The sequence below is a fragment of the Perna viridis genome, chromosome 12, assembly GCF_037379345.1.
Source record: "Perna viridis isolate PV_CMFRI_1.1 ecotype Kerala chromosome 12, ASM3737934v1, whole genome shotgun sequence".
Lineage (NCBI taxonomy): Eukaryota > Metazoa > Mollusca > Bivalvia > Mytilida > Mytilidae > Perna > Perna viridis.
This window is the reverse complement of record NC_142456.1, coordinates 23,108,962-23,132,260: the sequence shown is the minus strand read 5'-3', so window position 1 is coordinate 23,132,260 and position 23,299 is coordinate 23,108,962. Positions and strand designations below refer to the sequence as shown.

General features: G+C 32.4%; 1 protein-coding gene across 3 annotated transcripts in view; it reads left to right on the top strand.

The window, feature by feature from the left end:
- The window catches only part of LOC148601735 (uncharacterized), a 31,329-nt gene extending 11,402 nt beyond the window's left edge, over nucleotides 1-19,927 (top strand). For 2 of the 3 annotated variants that reach the window (XM_088554375.1, XM_088554377.1), the window contains 11 exons: nucleotides 1,126-1,218; nucleotides 2,405-2,545; nucleotides 4,499-4,545; nucleotides 6,230-6,919; nucleotides 7,740-8,176; nucleotides 9,939-10,591; nucleotides 10,897-10,981; nucleotides 13,055-13,289; nucleotides 14,179-14,431; nucleotides 17,577-17,717; nucleotides 18,822-19,927. In XM_088554375.1, coding sequence (XP_088410501.1) covers nucleotides 1,126-1,218; nucleotides 2,405-2,545; nucleotides 4,499-4,545; nucleotides 6,230-6,919; nucleotides 7,740-8,176; nucleotides 9,939-10,591; nucleotides 10,897-10,981; nucleotides 13,055-13,289; nucleotides 14,179-14,431; nucleotides 17,577-17,717; nucleotides 18,822-18,960 — 2,914 coding nt within the window. In that variant the 3' untranslated portion in view covers nucleotides 18,961-19,927. The remainder of the gene's footprint in view (nucleotides 1-1,125; nucleotides 1,219-2,404; nucleotides 2,546-4,498; nucleotides 4,546-6,229; nucleotides 6,920-7,739; nucleotides 8,177-9,938; nucleotides 10,592-10,896; nucleotides 10,982-13,054; nucleotides 13,290-14,178; nucleotides 14,432-17,576; nucleotides 17,718-18,821) is intronic. The other variant, XM_088554376.1, reaches the window with a different exon arrangement.
- Nucleotides 19,928-23,299: the final 3,372 nt, after the last annotated feature.

The window sequence follows — 23,299 nt, the reverse complement described above, 5'->3', positions numbered from 1 at the left end:
ATTATATATTTTTTTATGTCTGCTCGAATATCTGTTCCCATGATTATTCGTACAGAATCTACATGGATCGTTGACCTGAGTGTTAATTTTTGAACAATATAGAGGGGATTTTACAGTAGGTCAATTCTTTATAAGACCTCTCCTGGGAAAAAACAGCAACGAGTTTGTATTTACAATTATACGAAGCTTGATAAATAAATATATACTTTTGACGTTTTTGTATTTTCTTGTGCAAGAATAGTTCTATCCACTTATAAATTACACAAATATCTTTGGGTGCAGTTTTGTACTGTTGGGTATTGAAAATGACATTAAATAGAATTTTGAAAATGTACGAAGTGATTATTTTTGGAAACCATTGTAGACTGTTTTAATACCCTAGTATGTGAAAATATGGATGGGACTACCTATAAAAACTGGCTGTATAATTATCTTTGAGTTGTCAAACTATCTAAAGCATAAATTCTCTTTGGTTAAATAAAAATTGAATGAAAAAGAAAAAAAATCATTGAAGGCATGACCTACGAAGCAACTAATGTATAACATTTTTTTATTCTTTAACTCTAACAGACAAATGTTTCGCTATAATTAAAGTAATGTGTGCAAATTGTGTTCAGAAAATGCATTCTTATAGTAAAAAAACATTTTAAATAAAATGAAAATAAGATTACAAAAGATTTTGGAATCAAATGTTGACTGCCATGTAAAATTACTACAGTTACTTTCTTAGCACTACTGTTTAAAAAAAGAGAAGAAATAAGAGGTCACTTGCAGTTTTCTCAGTTAGGTGTCCCACCTTAAACTCTACTTCTTACGGTTTTATATTGTTCATTATTTGTATCAATAGATATTATAAAAGCGTTTGATGTATAAACAAACGAGATAAAAATGCCTTAAAACCATCAACATTCCTTAACATACAAAATTCTACTGATTAACATCATCTCTGTTATATGATAACACTTTTAAGTGGCAGATGGGCGACATTTCTAAATTGCTACCTTTCTAAGGTAGAAAGTCATGTCATGATTTGTATACTAGTAAATAATTTTATTGTACATTAAAATGTAAGCCACTTTATTGTTAGACTGAAATAATTTATGGTTCAATTTGTTTTATTTTTAGTTGCCGGACACTCTTAGCTTTAGTCATTCACTTGATGACATCACTGGTTATAGTGAACCTGATTACCTTTTTTACCAGCGGGTTGTTGCTTCAGTGAGCTAGCACAATTAAAATCCGGCTCTGAATGTCGGTTTAGTACAAAACAGGTTGTGTTCGATTAATAAAACGTTCTCGTCGTGTAGTGCATTCAATATCTTCCAGAGTCGTAATATTCAATTTTATCAGATAATCGCAAGTATTTTTGTAAGAATGTAAACCATTATCGAATTATCAACACATATTCTTATGTCTATTTGTTAAGACAAAAAAAGGTCCCTGTAATATCTGTCACTGAAAGCTTCTTTGCTTTTTTACCCATGCGAAGTTTTTTTTCTCTTTAAGTTTATATTGGAAGTTTATACTGAAAACCAAATGGATTTCTGCAGGTATTTTCCTACCATATGCAAATATATTATTTTGTTGCAATGCGTTGCAAATGGTCAACAGGTAATGCGTACAAATAAGGTATCTGGTCTGTCCGAGAGTAAAAATTGAGGTAGACTATCGTCTGGAGCAAGCATGAAAGCCTAATCCAGTTTTGCCCATGATTAACCAGAAATGCAATGAATGAAAAAATACTTAACTATATACAGCTAGTATAAAAATGCATGAAATAAAACCTTATGTTGCAGCCTCAAACTAATCAAATTTAAACAGGGTCAGATGGCAAAAACTATTCTTTGCAGTTTGTTTTGCAGGCAGAGGTTGCTTCATCTAGCGGATGTTGTTAAATGAATGTTCACATGGTTTCAACTGTAAATTGCCGCAAACTTTGTTATTTCATATAATATATTAAAGTGTTAAAGTGTAACAAGAAACAAACAGAAACAAACCACGAGAATAATAAAAAGAAAAAACAAAAATCAGAATACGAAATGACAAAGCAATCCAGACTCTGGTCACATGATTCCGTGGTTTCATGAAAAAGGGTCCTAATCTACCATGGAAATTTGTCACTAACATAGCCTTTTATTCAGTATTAAAAACAAAACATTTCGTGTTAAAATACCGATAAAAATGGCAAATGTTTAGGTCTTCATGATTAAAATCTTAAAAAGAACAAAAATACAAGATTTTGCATTGTTATGCAGCCTTTCGAGATCCTGAAAGTAAAGTATAAAATTCAGATCAGTCTTCGGATTTCAATACGTTCAGCATCGGAATTTCCGGAAAGAAAAATTAAACCAGAACAAGACTTACAAATGTTATTTAGATGACAATGTTTTTTTCATTGTTGCAGGGTAGAAGGAAATACAGCTACAGTGGAATGTGAATTCAAAGCTTTGTCTGTAGAATATAGCCAGGATGATGGAGTAGCATGGGAAGTGGTTCCACGTACGTGGAATCTGCCTAACAAGTTCAAAATGTTGCTTCGTACGAGGTAGTTATTTAATTTCTGATATATGATTTATGGTATTTATCAGCGTGAGACACTGAGTTCAGGTTTTATTTATTCTTACATTTGTACATATATGTATAAAATACAATAATTATATGAACCAAATGCCCTTAAGGAGGTATACGTAGGGTAAGGGGCACAATTTTTACAAATCATTTGAACGTTTGTATTCAGCTATTTTCATCAATCTCATCTAAGAGTCAAAGTAATTTGAACTGATTTCATTCGGTTTCAAATGAAAGCTTGATAGGCTTTGGTGAAATTGAATATGATGCAAACATATCACTGATTTGGAAATTTATGTCCCTTACCCTATGTCTACCTCCTTAATTTTGTATTGAATTCCCTTAAAACATTGGCATCTCATATGTTCAAATGCGGTGTATCCGTCTGCGCCACTAGAACCGATTTGTTTTCCGTGTTATAGTTTTCCTTTCCTATTTCGTCTACCCTGGGCTTAACAATTTATGAACAACTCTGCTGATGTTTTTTTTAGAAAATCTGACCGCGAAAATGAGCAACACGACGCGAATTTTTGTCTTTAACATTACGGGTTTTTCCGTTGTGTATATTATATACTGTAAACGTATTAGTGTTTGCGGTGTACTAATTTTGGCTATATTTGCGGTGGACATATAAACGTAAAACGCAAAAAAAGTAACCGCGAAACACGTATTTAATACTTTGGAATGTTTACTGTTTTTCAGCCCGCTATAATTGATACCCGCGAATGTAACCAATGGACGACAGAATCTGCGAAAATGTTCTTTTCACTCATTTTTTTTTCTACTTTTCATTCAGGAAATAATACTTGGCACGCAATTCCATTTTTGATACAGTTTTTTCGAACGCCACTAAGTTATCAGTATTTGACCAATCGGAAAACAGAATTGCGGTCAGGTGACTTGCGTTTCCATGGAAGAGCGTCTTTAAGGTCAAAGGATAAAAGCAAAACTATTCCCACTCTATCGGAAAAATTGAGTGCTTCAGATCTGTAATCTTATAATATATATAATCTTAACCTACTCGATAACAAATTTAAATTGACTGAAAGATAACCCTTATTATCCATTGTTTTATGAAAGGTTAAATATTATGTGTAAGTATCTTTCTGTGTAAGAATCAGGCAATGGGTGGCATTCCGTAATTCTTAATTTTATTTTTGTTATTTTGCCTCAGATATATTCAATATGTCTAGGAAACAACAGAAAAGCTATTCAAATTTATCTTGTAGCATCTGTGACGTAGGTATGTTTTGACTGCTTACATACGGAAAAGTGCGGGGAAATTTTCCTGCATTCAGACATAGAGACATCCTTTGAAAAAAAACACTAATGAAGTTAAAGTTATTATACTTTTAATCTTTGTGTACCTCAGATATGCTTTCATAATAGAAACTTGGTCAGTGGAAAATCACAGTCACAGTTACAACAAAATAAAACAGGAAGTCAATTGCCGAGACAAAACAAACTAAATAACGAACAACATCTCGATACCAATTTTAGAAAATCAAACACCCTATTGCTAATGTAAATGAAAATAATTAATTCATGACACTACCAGGATAACTGTATTAATGGTTCTATACTATTACCGGATTACAATCACTTGCAATATGGCGGAGCACGATATGCTTACTCTCTGGGAGCACTTGATGTTACTCCTGTTTTTTTTTTGTTTTTTGTTTTTTTGTTTTTGTTTTTTTTTGGGGGGGGGGGAATTCGTTCTGCTAGTTGTTTTGAGTTAATGGTGTCCTGTTTTGTTTTCCTTATTTTTCAGTTTTATATGTTGTATATTTTATATCGTTCGCAACATTGTGTATGTAGATCGTCCTTGTTTCCTTATTAAATTACCTTAGGCCCCATTGATGTGCAATTATCAAAGTAAACAAACGTTATTCTAGTTCGCTGTTAATAACGATTGTTTCTTTTGCAGATCTGCTGACGATAAAAGAAGAAGTAGAGCGATTAAGTTTAACCCAGGTAACTTCATTGCTTGTTAAAACGTATAAAGCATTGACGTCTTAAGAAACATAACAAAACAAAACCACACCACCAAAAAACTAAATAAAACACGTCCGCTCACATATCAAGCTATAATTCATTGATTTTTTTTCTTATTGTGTGTCTTTTTTCTTCTAATTTATTATTATATTCCATTGAAAAACTGTTTGTAATGAAATATACACATGTATTTACGATTAAATAAGATGGCAGTTTTTTTATTTTTTTTCGGAAGAAGATTTCTTTTAGTTGGTGGCTGATTAAGATTTAAACATATTTTCTTGGAATACGGATCGGAGTGTGTAGTATACACCTTTAGGGTCGTTTGCTTCGATTCGAATTTTCGGAGGAGGGTGACAAAACCATATTTCGTCATAAGTTGAAATTTTTGTACGGAATCTACGATGGTTTAAGATAAATTGATGCAATGACATAAAAATATTTTTTCTCATCGAAATCAGAAAACCTTATATATGTGTACGAATAAGGTTTAAAACACCTTTTTATCTTACAAGACAGTATATCACTTTATTTGTCTGAAGAAAGTGCACAAAACAAATACTCATTAGTAAGACGAATTCAACATGTTTGAAATTCAATTCTTTTTTTACATAATTTTACCATGTGACGCAAGTTTATTTAAGGATTGTTTTCGATTGCTGGTTAAATTATGGGATATAAACGACTTTAGGTCGATTCACGCTGAATAAACCGCGAAAACGCTTTATGTTTCAACGTGAACCGACCCAAAGTCGATAACCCATAATCTAACCAACAATTGAAAACAATTCCTATATTTAATTCAAAAACATCAGAAAACAAAAACGAAATCACAATAAATTGTTTTTTAATATGGTAATCAGCATTTTTAACGTTGATTAGTAATGTCAACTGTCAATCTATTTTGCCATTTGTAATTTATATGCATGCCTTATACATGTAGTTCTGATGTTAGGGAGCGGGGCTAAAATACCAAGTTAGGTTGTATAAAATGGACAATGTTCAATGTTTCTCGATAACGCTGGCAAATTTTCACAAAAAATAAAACATTACCATATAACCTTGATGTTTAACCTATGAAATGCTCCTATTGGCTAATAAATGAATGCTTTGAGTTCTTCGGGAACAGCATTTGTCTTCCTCCTATTAGCAAAGTCTGTTTTGATTACCGCTATAATCTTTGTTCCCTTTATTATTATTGATTTCATTTATTCTCTGAAAATCGAAGTACATGGATTTTTTTCCCCTAAGAAATATAGACGTTACACTCCATGATGATTCAATGAGTACAGAAAACAAGCTGAAGATAATTTGGGCAAGGCTCATATCCGTTTTAGCATGAGGGTTTATATAGAGGAGTTAGAGAAAATGGTCATAGTGATTCACGAACATGTCGAAGCAATAAAATATTTTTTTTTTTAACTCTGCGCATGTATCACACATGTTGCCTACAGAAGTTGAAGTGACAAATGTGTGTGTGTGTGTGTGTGTGTGAATTATCACATGAAAAATAGATTCCAACTCAGCATACCGAACTGTTTCAAAGCGAGGGTTGCTTGATCGCCCTGAAATGCATAAAATCAGCGATGGAAAGTTTCACTTTCTTTAATCAATCAATCAAACAATCAGATGGAATTTTTATCGTATATATTTTATGTTGCAGTTAATCAGGAGATGATAGACTACATGTCAGAGGAAATGAATATCAAATTTGAAGTCTTAGACAATTTAGTGGACGATGCAAACAGCTTCTTGCAACGCGTTATAATTGGCAACAACGGCAATGTTGATATTTTACCTGGTGATTGGAGTATATTTTTTTACCATATTCGAGCTATAAATAAATTAAAGTCACTTCCGCTTCCAGACTGTGGAATGGTGATTGACCACGTGGCAGGTAGTCTATACAAATTGTCGCCCTCAAAAGCTTCATTTAAAACTCTAAAAGCCTCTGAAAAAATACATTGTGATTTCCATGCAAAATATTGGTCTGTAGCAGTTACTGATAATATGCCAAACTGGTATGTTTGGAGTGAAGGAACAGATCCGAAGATACTTCGATCAACCGAAGGTGAACAGTTAAACTTTGTTGGACTATATGATACTGCAAATAAATGGAAAAGATACCAAGCAGATACGTACGACCCATTCCTTCCCAGAACGAGGTACGTTCTAAATGGTAATGTGAAAGACCTTGGTATTGGCAACAAAGTGGTAAAGGAAGGAACATACATCATACCCACACCTGTAGATATAGAAGTTGATACGGATGAGTTCCTTCATGTAAAAGCTGAAGATGGGTGGGTTACGGAGGAAAACACCAGATTTTCCAATGAAGTTAAAATGATTGCGGGTAATAAACATAAACAAACTATGAAAAAGTGTACAAGTTTTTTAGGTTTAGTCTCACTTAAGTTTAATCATTGTTGTAAATACAATAAGTATTCCAAATTGCATTTCCCATTTTTTACATTATTTTTTAAACTTCATGTAGATCTGTAATCATATCTTGTAGACTAAAATTGATCTATGACAAACATTATAACGGGCTAATATAATTTCATACGCGTTTGTTAAAACTTTGACCTTTCTTTCTATCGACTAAGTACTTTTCGTGCTATCAAAATAAGCTGCCTGCTTGTTTGTTGTAGATTTCTATTTAACTATACATCTATAAATGAAAAAAGGGTTTTTTTGGTACAGATTAAACAAAAAAAATAAATAAATGGAATAACACATAGAAAATCACATTGTTCACAGTGAGCGCTTTCAGCCCCTTGACTCTTCAGACAATTGATGAACGTCGTTAATGGCAACGTAGATTGTGACCCAAAGTTATTAGTGTACGGTAGCAGAGTACTTTCACTTTCGATTAAATGACAGTCTGAACTTTTAATAAAGTGATTTTCTTCGGCCGAAAGCGCACACAGTGAACGATGTGATTCTATGTGTTATTCGGCTGTTATTTATTCTATCATATGCACAAATATATGTACATATATATCTAATTCTTAAAAACAAAACGTAAGTAATTTTATCACTCTAGGAAATGTTTTACCACCGAATTTATTGCAGTTCTATTTGCTATTATAGGGCTTTTGTAAACAAAATATAAAAACAAAGGTTTCAATCTACATTTTTTGCAACTAATTTAATGTGTTATGGTTTTTCAGACTTTTTCAACTTGTCAATATCATCTGAAATGAAAGTATCGAAATGCATCAGAATAGTCTTTAAAAATATAACGAAGTTTCCACACCAGCTCGCCAAACCGGAAGGCTATATGGTCCGTGTCATACCAAACATGCAAAAAATTCGAATCGAAGCAAATGATCCAAAAGGTGTTTTCTACGCATTCCAATCCCTGAAACGTCTGAGTGTAAAGGTGGACAGTAATTCGTACAGAATATATAAAACTTACATTGGGGACGCCCCAAGATTCGACTTCCGAGGCTTATTCTTAGATGTTGGGAGAAATTTTTTCCCAAAAGAGGATATAAAAAAACTGCTTGATTTTATGGCGGAGTACAAACTTAATAGGATGCAGTTACATTTGTCAGAAGATGAAGGTTGGAGACTTGAAATTCCTGGCTTGGAAGAGCTTACAAAGGTAAGATACTGATAAAAAAAAGAAAAATCAACTTGAATATCTTCGTTAAGCATTTCACTATTTTTTTAAATCTAAGTATTAAAGTATATTTTTTAAACATGATATCATTGACATGAACGAATACCCTCAGATAAATGATCTTATCATTTTTTTCTCTCTTGCTATCTCGTTTTTACACTTGACCCTCGAGTTTTAGATATCTCTTAATCTCTATATCTCTAGGATCACTGTTTTATCAGTAAAAAAATGTTTTGCTTTCAGTTTTATGTGTGGGCGGCCATTATCCTACTCATTTAAGAAGGTAGACCTAGGGTAAGGGACACAACTGTTACAAATCATTGCAACGTTTGTATTCAGCATTTTACATCAGTCTCATGTAAGCATCATAGCAACTTGGACTAATTTCATTCTGTTTCAAATGAAAGCTTAATAGGCTTTGTTGATATTGGATATGATACAAACATATCACTGATTCAAGAGTTAAGTCCCTTACCCTAGGTCTACCTGCTTAAACGTGCTTCATTTACAGTTATCTATTTTAAAATTAATGACAGTTTCATCTGCAAAATGTTACAATGATCGTCTTAATAAAGAATTATTAATGAAGAATTAATGTACATGTATTGTCATATCCTTGTAAGTAGATAAGTAAATGGTCCAGAAACTACTGATAAAGGAAGCTATTTATGGGAAATGTAACTCTTTTCATATTAATGACTTAAAGTTCCAATTGAAAGTTCTAAAGGCAGTGACAAATGTAAGTTTACAATCTAATTGCTCTCAACTAGGTTTACAAAGGAAGCGAAAACGGTATCTTATCGTAGGTAACCGCTCTAATTGGTTCACTTACTTTCCAGTTATGTGCAACAGAACGGTTATTTCTGGAAAAGCTGTAGACGCTTACCCTATTGGTGCACCTGGTCCATGCTCCAAGTTTTCAATGCAGTCCGGGTTGCTCATTTACATTTGTTTCTTCGTGCTTTTTATTTTGGTTATTGTATTTTCTTTGTTGTGTGTGTCTGTTTTCCTAGTCTGTCTTTTGTCCTTGAATATTTTATTTTGTTTCTACTCGAATCTTGATTCCCTTAATTATTCTGTCACATAGAAATGTAAAGGATGTGATAAAGATACCTTATTCTAAGTATAATTTTGTTAAGTTGCATTATAGCTAACAAATGGAGTAAATAAGAAAGTTCATTTAGATAAACCCAATTTAATTGGTTATAGTAGAGCTTTTAATTAGACGGAGAAAAGTGGCTTATTGTAGTGAATCTTCCACAAAGTTCCACAAAAGGAAGTGAGAAAGGTACCAATACTTGTTATAGTCTTTTGTATTTGTCCTGCGTCCTCCTTTCCTTCTTTTGTATAGAAACAAGTCTTAAGCGTACCATTTAGATAGTACTATTTTTGTGTGTGAGTATAACCATGATCAGACATTTTTTAAAACAAATGTCTAGAATATTAAAATTGAAAGCAATAAAGTTCGTTTTGGCTTAATCTACAAAAATGTATTTCTGTAAACTCTACTTGTTATTTTTAAAATACTCGTTTACTTGAAGAATAAGTCTATTGTAGTTTTTTTTTTTTAAATGTCAAAATCTTGTGTTTTATGCATGCATGTGGTATTTTTATAGCCATTAGTTTCATGAAAAAAAAGTAACATGTCTGTATACTGAATTAGATAATACTTAAGGTGAAACAAGTGATATTGGTAATCTCACATAATTTTTATTTCACTCAATATTATGTATCACCATAAAAGGTTGGCTCACAAAGATGTCACGATATGAAAGAACGACATTGCATCGCTACACAACTGGGTTCCGGACCTTTAACTAACACTTCCGGTTCCGGTTTTTATACTGTTGATGACTACAAGGAAATACTTGAATATGCTAATAAAAGGCATATAAAAGTAATCCCGGAATTTGATATGCCAGGCCATGCACGCGCAGCTATAGTATCTATGAAAGAAAGGGAGCGGATATTCAAACTACAAAACAACTTATCTTTTGCGGAGGAATATCGATTACATGACCCAGATGACAAATCAGAATATATGTCTGTCCAGTGGTTTACCGACAATGCTATAAATCCCTGCATAGAGAGCACTTACAGCTTTGTAGAACATTTGATGAGGGAAGTAAAAGCTTTGCATGATGGAATACAAGACCTGGAAATATTTGGTTTCGGAGGAGACGAAACAGCAAAAGGGGCTTGGGAGAAATCTCCTAAATGTACTAACTTTTTGAAAGCGGATAACTCGGTAATCTCAACAGCTGATTTGAAAGAGTACTTTGCAAGGCGTGTAGGTCAGATAGGTAGTACATATAAACTGGACGTTTCAGCGTGGGAGGATGGCCTAATGCAAGGAAAGTCACCTTTTGATATCCGTCGAATTGTGTCAAATGAGAGGTATTTTAGTTAAATAGTGCGTGCATTTAAAAAAAATCTGAAATGTTGTTAATTGTCATGAAAATAAACATCAAATCACTCTGTTTAAAATCTTGTTTTAATCATCGCTTGATATCTGCGTTCGAAAATTTAACTGTTCAAAAAATAAAAATTCAACTATAGGTATTGAAAGCAAAACTCATGTAAAATCGAAAATCCATAACAAACATGTTCCATTTTTAATTAGTACTACCAATACGAAAACGCAATACAATGCTGCATTGTCTTATTTAGAGTGATTTAAGTATTTTTGTTTTATATTCTAGCAAAGTGTATGCCAGTGCGTGGGACAACGTATGGGAATGGGGTGGTGGTGATCGGAGCTACAGACTTGCTAATGCTGGCTACAAGGTATGACACGTCTTAACAGTCTATGTAAAAATCTGGGAGACCCTTTGATATGGGTGGCACAGGACAAATATTATACCAATGATTTTTTTTTCTTCTTACGTAATGTATAAACAATAGGTATGTCAAAATCTGTAAAGTTCGTTTTAAATCAACAATGATTTTACCGTTCTCTAACAAAGTTACCAAACTGTTCAAATTACAGAGTTATCTCCCGTTCTTCAATGAATTTCAATGCTTTCTATGTAATTTATGTCTCTTTTTTTGTTGTAGTTAATCCAAAACCAACATTTTCCAATTGTGAAATGAAATGGGTGATTTTTTTTTTGATTTTTTTTTTAATAAAATTTGTCATGTGCCACACACTACCTGGTTTTTTCATGGACACCCTCTGAACACACTAACTTGATGCTATAATATTGATTTGTGGTTGGTCTATAATGTAACGTCCATACATCTGTTACCGTAGTTTCTTATTTACACTTTATAATCAATGGTCTTATAACATCACATTATGTAGACGTTTTCTAATTCATACGTCATGGTTGTGCGCCAAGGAAAAGACACGTTTTTTCGTTGGGTAAGCAATGTTTCTTTTTTAATTAGGTCTTTGTTGTTAGGTGCTTTAAATAGTGAGCGGCATTAAAAGGCGGAGAAAAATATATGTTTCGTACTGTAGTGTTATCAAATGGCTATTTTTTCCATATAAAGCTGTATAGGCAAAAGGCAACGCCTACGGCCTATAGAGCAGATCGAGACCTAATAAAGGCTTTACATGAAATCCCTATGTAATGACATCGTTATTAACCAATTACATTTATTTCGGCGCAGTCGGTATAGTTTCGCTTTTTACCCTTTGACCTTAAAGTAGCTCTTTTATGGAAACGCAAGTCACCTGATTGCAGTTCTCTTTCCAAATTGGCCAAATACTGATAAATAAGCGGCGTTCGAAAACAACTATATCGAAAATTGAAATTGCGTGCCATGTGTTATTTCCTGAATGGAATATGGAAAATTATAAGTAAAACGAACAAAATGTTACTGCGTCGACTATCGTTTTTTAAAGATAGTATTTGTTTTAATTTGCCCTGTATTAATCTGTATTGCTGCTGTATAAAAGTTGATTCAAAATACTGCGAAAATACTAGTATATAGTACATATTTAAATAATCCATTTCTATTACATTTGTCATTGGTTAGTAAAGGAACTTATCTTATTCTACAATCAATTTTATACAAGTAACGTTAAAACAAATATTACTGTATTAGCGCAACGTGTATTTAAATTTTATTATGTGCATGAAAAGAAAAGGGATTTGTTTTGCATTTGATTTAAGGAGATATACCTAGGGTAAGGGACAAAACTCATGAAGTCAGTGATATGTTTGTATTATATTCAATTTCACCAAAGGCTATCAAGCTTTCATTTGACACAGAATGAAATCAATCTAAGTTACTTTAATGCTTACATGACATTAATGTAAAATGCTGAATACAAACGTTCCTATGATTTGTAAGGGTTGTGTCCCTTACCTTAGATCTACCTCCTTAAGATATTTGCTTTTCAAGTAGCAAACAAAAGCCGAAATAAGCAAACTATTACAAACTGAATATTACATATCAAAATATGTATCACATGCTGTATCAATCCGAGACTCCTATATCTTAAAAGGGCCACCGGCCTGCGGGGATATATAGGTTCAGGATTGAGATACCGCATGTGATACTTATTTTGACATTACCATGTTAATTATATCATATATTTTATCTATACTTTTAAGTATGTTTTGTGAAAGGGTGTGATATATGGTATGCAATATAGGTGTAGAGGTGCGTTATTTTTATAATGATATAGGGTTTAAACAAACACTTAAAATGCATATACAAAAAAGGTAAATTTTTATCTCAATATGTGATATAAAGTGATATTATAGACTCATCAATATTCATTACACACGGAGCAATGTCAATAAGCTTTGTTGACCGGTGCGATGAATCTTTGAAACAAATTTCTATGAAGATAAATGGGTTAACATACCTTTTTTTATTCTTGTTAAAAATGCATGTAAATTTTAGGTTGTTCTTGCCGTCGCTACTCATTTATACTTTGACCATCCATATGAACCTGATCCTTCAGAACGAGGTTATTATTGGGCTACTCGTTATACTGATACTCGAAAAACCTATGGTTTTATCCCAGAGGATATATATGCTAATGCTGACGTAAAGGGAAATGGTCAACCATTAACCCATAAAGAAATTTGTGGTGGGCCGACATGTTACAAGTTGACAAAGCCAGAAAATATCGTCGGTAGTACTTCATCTTTTTAGTTATCTGATATGTTTAACTATGTTACATTTCGGTAATTCCTTTGTGAAGTTGAGCACTTGGACTTTTCATACTCCCACTTAAGACAAACAACAAATAGACACAATTATTTTTTCTTCTGATGTTTAATGTATTCAACGGCAATAAAAAAATTGGAATTAAATCACCGATCACAAGACTGAACATTTATTTTAAAATATCAGTAAACTATTGAGAAAACTAAACAACTATACATTGAAAAGGATAATCAGTTTTCAAATTTTATAATAATCATATTTTGTTAATTCCATTTTTTATTTCAACATCCATTAATTATATATTTTTTTAAATATTTCTGTTATTTAAGTTTCAGTCCCTGTAAGAATCAGGCAGTAGGTGAAACATGGCAAGAAAACATATATCATTTTGATAGTGTAATTTTACTATTTGCACCATCAGAATCAAGGAAAACAGACAAGATTTTCCATATCGTGCTGGACCATTGAGTTACATTTTCATTGATATGCACTGAAAATGAACATTTCAGGAGCAGATAAATTAGTCAAAAACCTCATTTTTCTAAGTTTTAATGAAAAATTTCTGAGCAAGTTCAATAATGCAGAAATCAAATATTGGTCTGTTTAAATACAGAAAGCATCTTTGAGTGATATTTTATTGTGAGATCAGTGTTGTTTTGACATGCATGTTTTTGATTTTTCCCATTTTGCCTGATTCTTATCAAATACCTACACATAAGCTGTAATATTATATATATATAAAGTCTAAAGGAATCTGCCAACCAGCAAACTTAATGGGTATCGGATCGTCCAGTCATGACGATGCAGCACAAACAAAAATAATTATATAATTATATTCATTCTTTTTCTACAAGGGATGATGGGACAAGTTTGGTCTGAGACATCAAGAAAAACAGAGCATCTCCATGACCGCTATTTTCCAAGAATGTTGGCTCTTGCAGAGAGGGCATGGCACAAAGCATCATGGGAAGACATCCAAAGAAAGGAAGACAGGACTCAAAAGCTGAACGATGATTGGACAATTTTTGCAAATAGATTGGGATATGGTGATCTCAAACGTTTAGAAGGCCTTGATATTCTTTACAGATTACCTGTACCTGGTGCAAAGTAAGTTTTATCGGTATTAACAGAATTATGCAAATCAGGTATTCCTGACATATTGTTCATTATTGATAGAAAAAAAACTAATTGATGCATGACCATTCTCAAACATGTGGTACAAGTAAGTAAGTAAGTAAGTAAGTAAATCATTCATCATAGTGACACGTTGACGATACATAAGTGCTCAAAAACAAAGACTATTTTTTACACCCGGCCAATTGTACCTACAAGTCACTTTAAAGTTGAAACGTAAAATTTAGCCACATGATAGTCAAACATTGACGAATTTTCATATATATTTAACAGTTTTACCCAATTTCAAACATATATAGATAGCAGAAAAAGAAAATATAGATAAAAACTAATGAAGTTGCATGTCTATTCATGATTATATATCATAAGGCGTTGTTGTTTCATGGCATTGTTTTCGAGAGTAGTTTGCAGGTAAATGCTTCCAACGTTCAAAATTGTCAAGGTCTAAAATCTCTTGATTGACAAGAATGTCACCAAAATCTTGTACTCTGAGTTCGTTGTATGAAATGACACCCATCTTCAACTCCTAGATCGTCACAGAATCTACGTATCCATTCTTGCTGTTGATCATTAACAATTTCAACTTGGTATAAGTGCTTAACATCGAAACTCGGTCAATGTAAACTCTCCATACTGTAGAATAGTTTTTCTTTAACATATTTTTGTTAATCACGTCTTTATTTTGATAGTAAACACCCGAATCGTTTATCTTAAAGTCTGAGCACCAGTTATTGCGACTTCTATTGTTGTCGTGATTGAAGGCTTTTCTAGTGATAAGGAGTTGCACCAGTATATTCCATAATTGCGTTAAATTCATCCAGTGTCTGAATTGAGATGGTATCCTGCCAATGTCACCTTAAATTGCCAATCGTATCGATGTACCTTGTATGTTTTTTAATTGATTGGGATCGGCGCTCCCCCACACTCCGGCTAAGTAATCGAGTATAGTTGACACACATGAGAACAAGTGATACGATTTTAGTCCGAAGTGTTTATATTGGTGCACAGTATACATGTTTACCGAACGTACACCCAGCTCCCTTTGCTAGTAGTTCTGCATTTCTATCAAATGTGAATATAAAGCCCAGATATGTATTGAGTCTATTCATGCCAGTTATAAATTCATGATGTGTTGCCTTGACTCTCGTGTTTCTGAAGTGAATACATTTTAATTTCTTAAGTGTTCATAAGCATCATCTAGCGTTTGCAACATTCTTCAAGTTTATTTAGCATTTGTTGGAGATCGTTTACAATTTTCGCAATTGAGGCAACATCGAAAGCTCATACATTTCAATACCAAGATTTAGATTATTCATCTCCTATGCTACATGTATATCATCGATAAAAATAGATAATTAATAGCGGGGGGAGGGGGGCAGGTATAACCGCTTATCACAGTTCATAAAAATATAAGATTATAAACGCTGAACTATTTGACAGGCCGACAACAAGAATGCTTGATAAACTATCGTTTATTTATTAGACACATATATCTGTGTTACTGAAGAAATAAATCAAGGAAACTCATTTTCACCGTTGTTTTACCACGTGTTTGCCTTTTATGCCGCATTGTTGTACCCAAAATGATAGCAAGGGTTAAATAATGACATAATGGCCAGCCTGTGGTATAACAATAATAAAATGGAGTTTCCGTGATTTATTACGGTTCTTATAAGACTAGTTTCTTCATATTTTTGAATATACACAGTCTGTGTTGGTCTTGTGTTTATCACCCTTTTTTACCACGACTGTGGTCTAACGACCTTTGAAACACGTCATATCAGATTTATAAATGTAATACCTTGTTGATATAAGTTACACTATAGTGTATGTCTAGTAAAACTGTCAACAAAACAATCTGAATTTTCATTTACAAAATAGTCTGAATATAACATACAATAATTTTTTTGCAGAAGGAAAAATATAGAAACAATATCCGTTAACTTAACAATTTGAATATCGGTTTAAATAAAGGGAATCAGATACATGTAAAGAACAGTAATGAAAAAATATTCTAAGGATAACGGCTAGATTTGGAAAATACACACACAGACAAAAAAGACAAAATAAGCAAAACGAAACACTATAAAGTTAAAGAAAAATCCGGACACCACTTATATCTTGGTGCATGATTCAAGAGTACCGATAGGGTAGGGGTCTCACTGAGTTGTCCATGCATAAAGTGTAATGTGCAGGATAGACGTAAGAGGAAAGAAAACCAAGGACGTTCATTATTTAATAAAAAAAAATATAAATATACGATAAATGTAACAATCTTTTATTGCATGTTCGTAATTATAAGAAATTGTTCAGCTGACCTGAAGTTTCTTTGAAAGATCCAAAATCCACTACAGACCTTTTGGGGTAACTGTGGATCAATGATAATGTGTTAAAGAAAATGCTCATCAACTTACCACAAAATGGTTTATTATAGCCCCAATGCTTTTGTATTTATTTTTGCATTTTTATTTTTATTTTTTTGGTGGATTTAAGTTATGTTTCTTATTTCTTGTTTGTGTAGACAATGGATTTTCGGCAACTCTCCCAATATCAAGAAAAAAACTTAAAAATATTATAAACGAATTCAATTTTCTGTCAATTTCGGGAAAATATTGTCAAAATACCACACGCACACGTGCGCGCGCGTATACAAACACTTAAAATGTTATGTTGATGGATCTGAAAGATTACCATGAGAATCAAGAGATTAATATGGAGTAGGCATTGCCTAAAAGCGAGCGCAACAACATTTCTTTTTGATGAGTAATTTACTTCGCTTCACTGTAAATGACAATTACAGAACAGAACAGAACAGAACATGCATGAAGAGGTCGTTGAATATTCATATGTATTTGAAATAAAATTTATCGTTAAAATAAATTTTATTTTTCTAAAAATAAATATTTGATGAACTTTTTTATTTTAGAAAACCAGAAAATCTATTCAAGCTTTTGTATTCGGTATGGTTTACCGTAAGACACTATTTTATCATTTTGTAGTTATTCTATAGTGATAATGCGTGTGTTTTACCAACATTGCATCAAGATCAGTTGTAGCAATATTCGATGCAAAAGAAATTATTAAAACAAACTGACCGATTTCCTGATCTCTGTTTTAGAAGAGTTGGCGATGTTCTAAAAACAAACACAGCCTTTCCGGGTTTAGTTGTTGAGTATAGCCAAGATGGAATGAAAACCTGGAAGACTGGTCAAATTAAAGCTGCTTCAGATGTTATCCCAGAAACCTACCTAAGAACGAGGTATTTTAGATTTTAAGTAGCGCTCCAGCTAGGAATCATGCAGAAGGTGATTCATGAGTAAAAAGCCTACATATTTTTATTTTTGATATTTTGTTTCAATAGCCATAGTAAACAGAGATTAACAATAAGATTTTCATATAACCCGTGTTCTTAGGAGATAAAAGCATATAGAATGCACTGTAGATTTCAAAATTAAGGGACATAACTCTGTAAATGACACTAAAATACAATGGAACCTATTGGATTTCCAATGTTGATTATCTCTCAAGAGCAGGCAGAATTGAATGAATAATTACACATTTCATGGTATAGACCCATAAAACAATTTAATTATAAAAATAAAAATATGTAGCAATTTTGGGGGTGTATCAGATTTTTCAGATTGTGCATGATTCTTACTAAGACAGCTACTTAAGATAATGCCACAATTTGTGATAGGACTGAATGTGAAAATAGGAAGAGTAAATGCTGAATGGAAGGAACTCCATGAGGGAAAAAATATTAATACAAATGAATTTAAACGTCCACCAAACTGATGCAAACATTGATTGGCATTTGAACACAGAAATTTGAAGGTTTAAATACAGTAACTTTTAGAATGAATAATTGTTGTGAGGATATAAAACTATTAGTACTATTGAGCAAAGAAAGTTCTGTTCTTAACGGTAAAATGACTCATGTTGCATCAAAATTTGATACGACGGCTTCCTTTTTTTGTGTCATTTTTTGTGAAAATGTTAATCCTAAAAAAATTAAAACTGAATATTATATAAAAAAAATCATTTACAATGTACGCTAACAAAATGCCATTTTGTCTTGTAAAAATATGCATCTAAATTTCATATTATAAGTTTACTTAAGTATTGCGTTTTTACTACTGCTGCGTATACTATATAAAGACTGTAAGACACAACCTGGTATTTGAAATACTTCTCAGCGAATATAAAAAAATCTCGCTTAATCTCTATCATGCTAAAGTAATCTAGCACATATCGTTTTATCGCTAAGTGAAATGGCAGAATTAGTTAAATCTCACAATTAAATTTCACAGTTACACCACGTATTTGAAGCAGGACATTCTTTTTTTATAATATAAAATTTCAGGTCTGTAGATGGGAGACGTACTAGCAGGACAATATACGTAAAAGAAACTACATCATCAGCCAAAGAATTATCTTTTAATCTGTTGACTAATGTTTTGCAGTTGTTCGTATTATCATTTATAAATTTCATTTCTATGTAGAATTTAGACAGTGCGCGGTTCATCTTATTATGTAAGTTCAATGTATTGGAAGACATTTTTTTCTCTCTTACACTCAGCAGACAAGCCTATTAATATCTTGGACAGTAGTCAAATCAGATATCTTTTGAAAATCGGACAATTTCAAGTAAAACATTAACTTTCCCCGACTTTGCTAGATAATTGCATTTTGTGAGAGTGCCGAATGAGGTGTCTAGAGTAAATGTCGGACATTGAACGCTATTCATAGCTTGCAAAACAATTTTTTAGATCTTTGTTTTGTTAACGTATTTTTGAAGCATATACATTTTTTTTATACTAATACTGCAGATTATAACATAACATGTTTTTTGTTAATATATGCTCAAGTAACATGTTTGAGAATATTGCAGTGCACAACGACAAAAGGAATATGTCCAGGCACATAAAATAGCAATTTGTAAAAAAAAAAGAGGACAAACAAATTTCACATTATGACAAAAGTAAACCAATCGACCAAGAATACAAGCACAAAAATAAAATTTCAAACAGTCAGACGCCATGAGGATTCATAAAGTATGCTGCTTTTCGGTATGTGTCAAAAACAAGTTTCAAGATTTCTTCGGTGTACTTAATTACTGAAAGCATCTTGAACATGAAAGATCAAACTCTGAAGAATTTTTTTTTCTGAGAACATTCAAGATAAATTGCGTTGAAATTCAATTTGAATTTGCGTAATTTTTTCATGGGTGTGCGCTTTGTTTTCTAATTTTTCAAACACCATCACATTCAAATCTCGACACCCACCTAAGAAATTGAGCAAACAAAGGGTATTAAAACTCAAGTATTCAAAAAGAGGTTTTTATTACTCTAAAGATGAAAATAAAATGTTTATTAGATTATTAAACGACTATCAGCATAAATAATGTAATCTTTGATGCATTTTCTGAAATGTACTTCAATTTACTTTAAACAAAATAATTTCTTCTGATTGGTTGTGAATATCTGAATATTTAGTAACAGTCTTTATGAACTTCAGACAGGAGGTTGTTCATGTGTATTAAAAAAACACACCAAATACACTTTAATTTCTTATTCAAATGCTGTAATAAGCCACATAATCAGCCAAGGATGTTACGTAAATATAAAGCATATGTAGACTGAATACAAAAAAACAGCATTGTTTGTTCGTTGGCTTTCTCTACATCATGAATCACCACTACTACTGACGGTGTCAGAATTTTATATGGACTGGTACTTTAGTGTTTCTTCTGTTGGGCTAGGAATACCTGAAAATTTAGTAGCAGTCTTTATGAACGTCAGACAGAAGGTTATTCATGCATGTCAAAACCTCATCAAATTCACTTTTATTTCTTACTCAAAAGGCAGTTGCAGATCACAAAACCAGTCTTAGTTTGTCATTCGGTTATTAAGTAGCACTCCAGATAAGAATCATGCAAAATGTGATACATGGTTGGAAAGCCTACATGTTTTTATTTTTTGATATTTTGTTTGAAATGTTATAGTAAACTTAGAGTTACATGTAGTTTTTCATATAACCAATGTTCATGGGAAATAAAAATTATATAGAACGCACTGTAGATTTCAAAATTAAGGGAGATAACTCTGTAAATTACACTCAAATACAATAGAATGTATTGTATTTTCAATGTTGATTATCTCCTAAGAGCAGGCAGACATGAATAAATAATTACACATTTCACAATATAGACCCATAAAACAACTTAATTACTAAAAGAAAAAAAATATGTAGCCTTTTTGGGGGTGTATCACATTTTTCAGATTTTGCATGATTCTTACAAAGACTGCTACTTAAATTTTCGAGATAAAAATTGTATAGATAGTGTTTTAAATTTGCACTTTGTAAAAAAGTTACTGTTATTTGTTTGGTTTGATTTGGTTGATTTTAAATGGGAGATGAAATACATATCAAAGTACAGAAAGTACATGAAAATATAGCATAAGTAGACCGAAAAAGCATTGTTTGCTCGGTGGGTTTTTCTACACCATGAATCACCTTTACTATTGACAGTGTCTGAATTTTATATGGACTGATACTAAAGTGTTTAGTCTGCGATCGTTTGTGTAATAATATATCGTTATTCTATGTTCTTATGTGTATGACAAATGCGTACTTCTTTTTATCGTGCCTATAAATACAAAACAAAAACAGTGAAACATATCTTATCGGAACCCCTTTTAAACTTTAAACCTTGTGTTCGGTTTAAACAGGTTTTCGATTAATCAAGGTTCAAAATATATTAAAATCGATATAAAGGGACTTTTAGAAATGTCTGTAGAGCTTACTATTGTAAGAACAATCATTGTTGTTTAGATGGATTTTCTACACCATAAATCACCACTACTAATAACTGTGTCTGAATTTTATATGAACTGATAATTAAGTATTTTCTTTTGGGTTGGGAATACCTAAAGGGACTTTTAAAAATGTCTGGTTTAGACAGGTTTCACTGTATATGTATACCTTATTATGAAAGTTACCTTACAAAACATAAAGTCAATTATCGTTTCCATGTTTTAACTCTGATTCGGTGATTTTTCTCATTTAATGGCAAATCATTTGAGTCTGTATAATACTTTGCAATTACATTTGAACACATGTTAAAACAGGACAAAAAACACAACTCGTGCATCTCTGATGGATAACTTTTATAATTTTTAGTGAAGTCCGAGTTGCTCATTTACTTTTGTTACTTTGTATGTATGATTTTAGTTACTTTATGTTCTTTGTTGTATATGTCTGGTCTTTGTCCCTGGATTACATTCTTTTGATTACCGCTATAACCTTGGTTCCCTTGATTACTCTTCGATTACCGCTATAACCTTGGTTCCCTTGATTAATCTTCGATTATCGCTATAACCTTGGTTCCCTTGATTACTCTTCGATTACCGCTATAACCTTGGTTCCCTTGATTACTCTTCGATTACCGCTATAACCTTGGTTCCCTTGATTACTCTTTGATTACCGCTATAACGTTGGTTCCCTTGATTACTCTTTGAAACAGAATTCAACTCGTATCAGACTGATACAAAGCAGTAACTGATTTAATAGTTTCAGTAGTTGTTGACAAATGACAAAAAAAGGAATGAACTTCAATACAACATTTTTGCTAATGTGATTGTATTTTTTTTTATTGTATTCCACACAGGAATGCATGATGTGAACGAATGTTTTCTATGGTTTTAAAAAACACACTGACTTCAGAGGATTGATGAAAACTAGAGTCAATCTTGGTAAATAAAGTGAACATTACATCCAGTGCTAAACCTTGATATTTACAACAATTTACAGACGATCAAGAACCCTAGAAATACCGCACAATAAAGCAAAATTTTGGCCTCACTATTTTGCAAATTTAAGTGGCGAAAAGTTCAAGGGAACCAAGATTTTAGCGGAAATCAATTATAAAAATAATATGTACAAAGCAACAAAAGTATTGATCAACTCGGACTACACAAAAACTGTGAGCAAGGACCAGTTGCACCGATGTGGTAAGCGTCCTCTACAAAAAATGTTTGTCTTTTACTGTGCAAACACATAGAAGAAACAACTCGGAGCAGAAATGTCTATGAATGAATACACAAATTTTCATTCTCAATCCTTATTTGACCCGTGCTTAGCAGTAAAGTAGTTACCTTATTTTCAAATGTTTCGTATGACACAACTGGAAATTTAACAATAGACCTCGCACACCCGGGTGAGTATGCTACATCAAGATAATTTCAACCGCGTTGTGATAAGTAGTTGCGGAGAAAACCCAAAAAAATATTTGTTTCAGGAACGCGAGGATTGACACTATAAACACTAAACCTTACCCACTTTTATGGAAGTAGACCTAGGGTATGAGACATAACTTTTGAAATCAGTGATATATTTGAATCATTTTCAATTTCACCAAAGGATTTTAAGCTTTCATTTGAAACAGAATGAAATCAGATCAGAAGTTTCGTTGATGCTTATGTGAGATGGATGTAGAATGCTGAATACAAACGTTTCAATGATTTGTTAGAGTTGTGTCCCTTACCGTAAGTCTACCTCCTTAAAGCAGGATTTTGATAAAGTAAGTACTCATAAAACAACATGTCAAAACGCCTGTAGATGTATATAATACCCACTTTCACAAGAAAAATATGCAAACGTACACTTATGTTGTTTACAAAGCTTTTAAATTTGTAAGACGACGCGTCAAATTTAAAACAATTGGGGACGCCATATCTTTTTCTCGATGAAAGATACATATTGTTTTTAATCTTAACAGTTTGCGATAGCCAAGGAAAACCACAATGAAACCTGTAAATTTTTTTACTTTTAAATAGAATT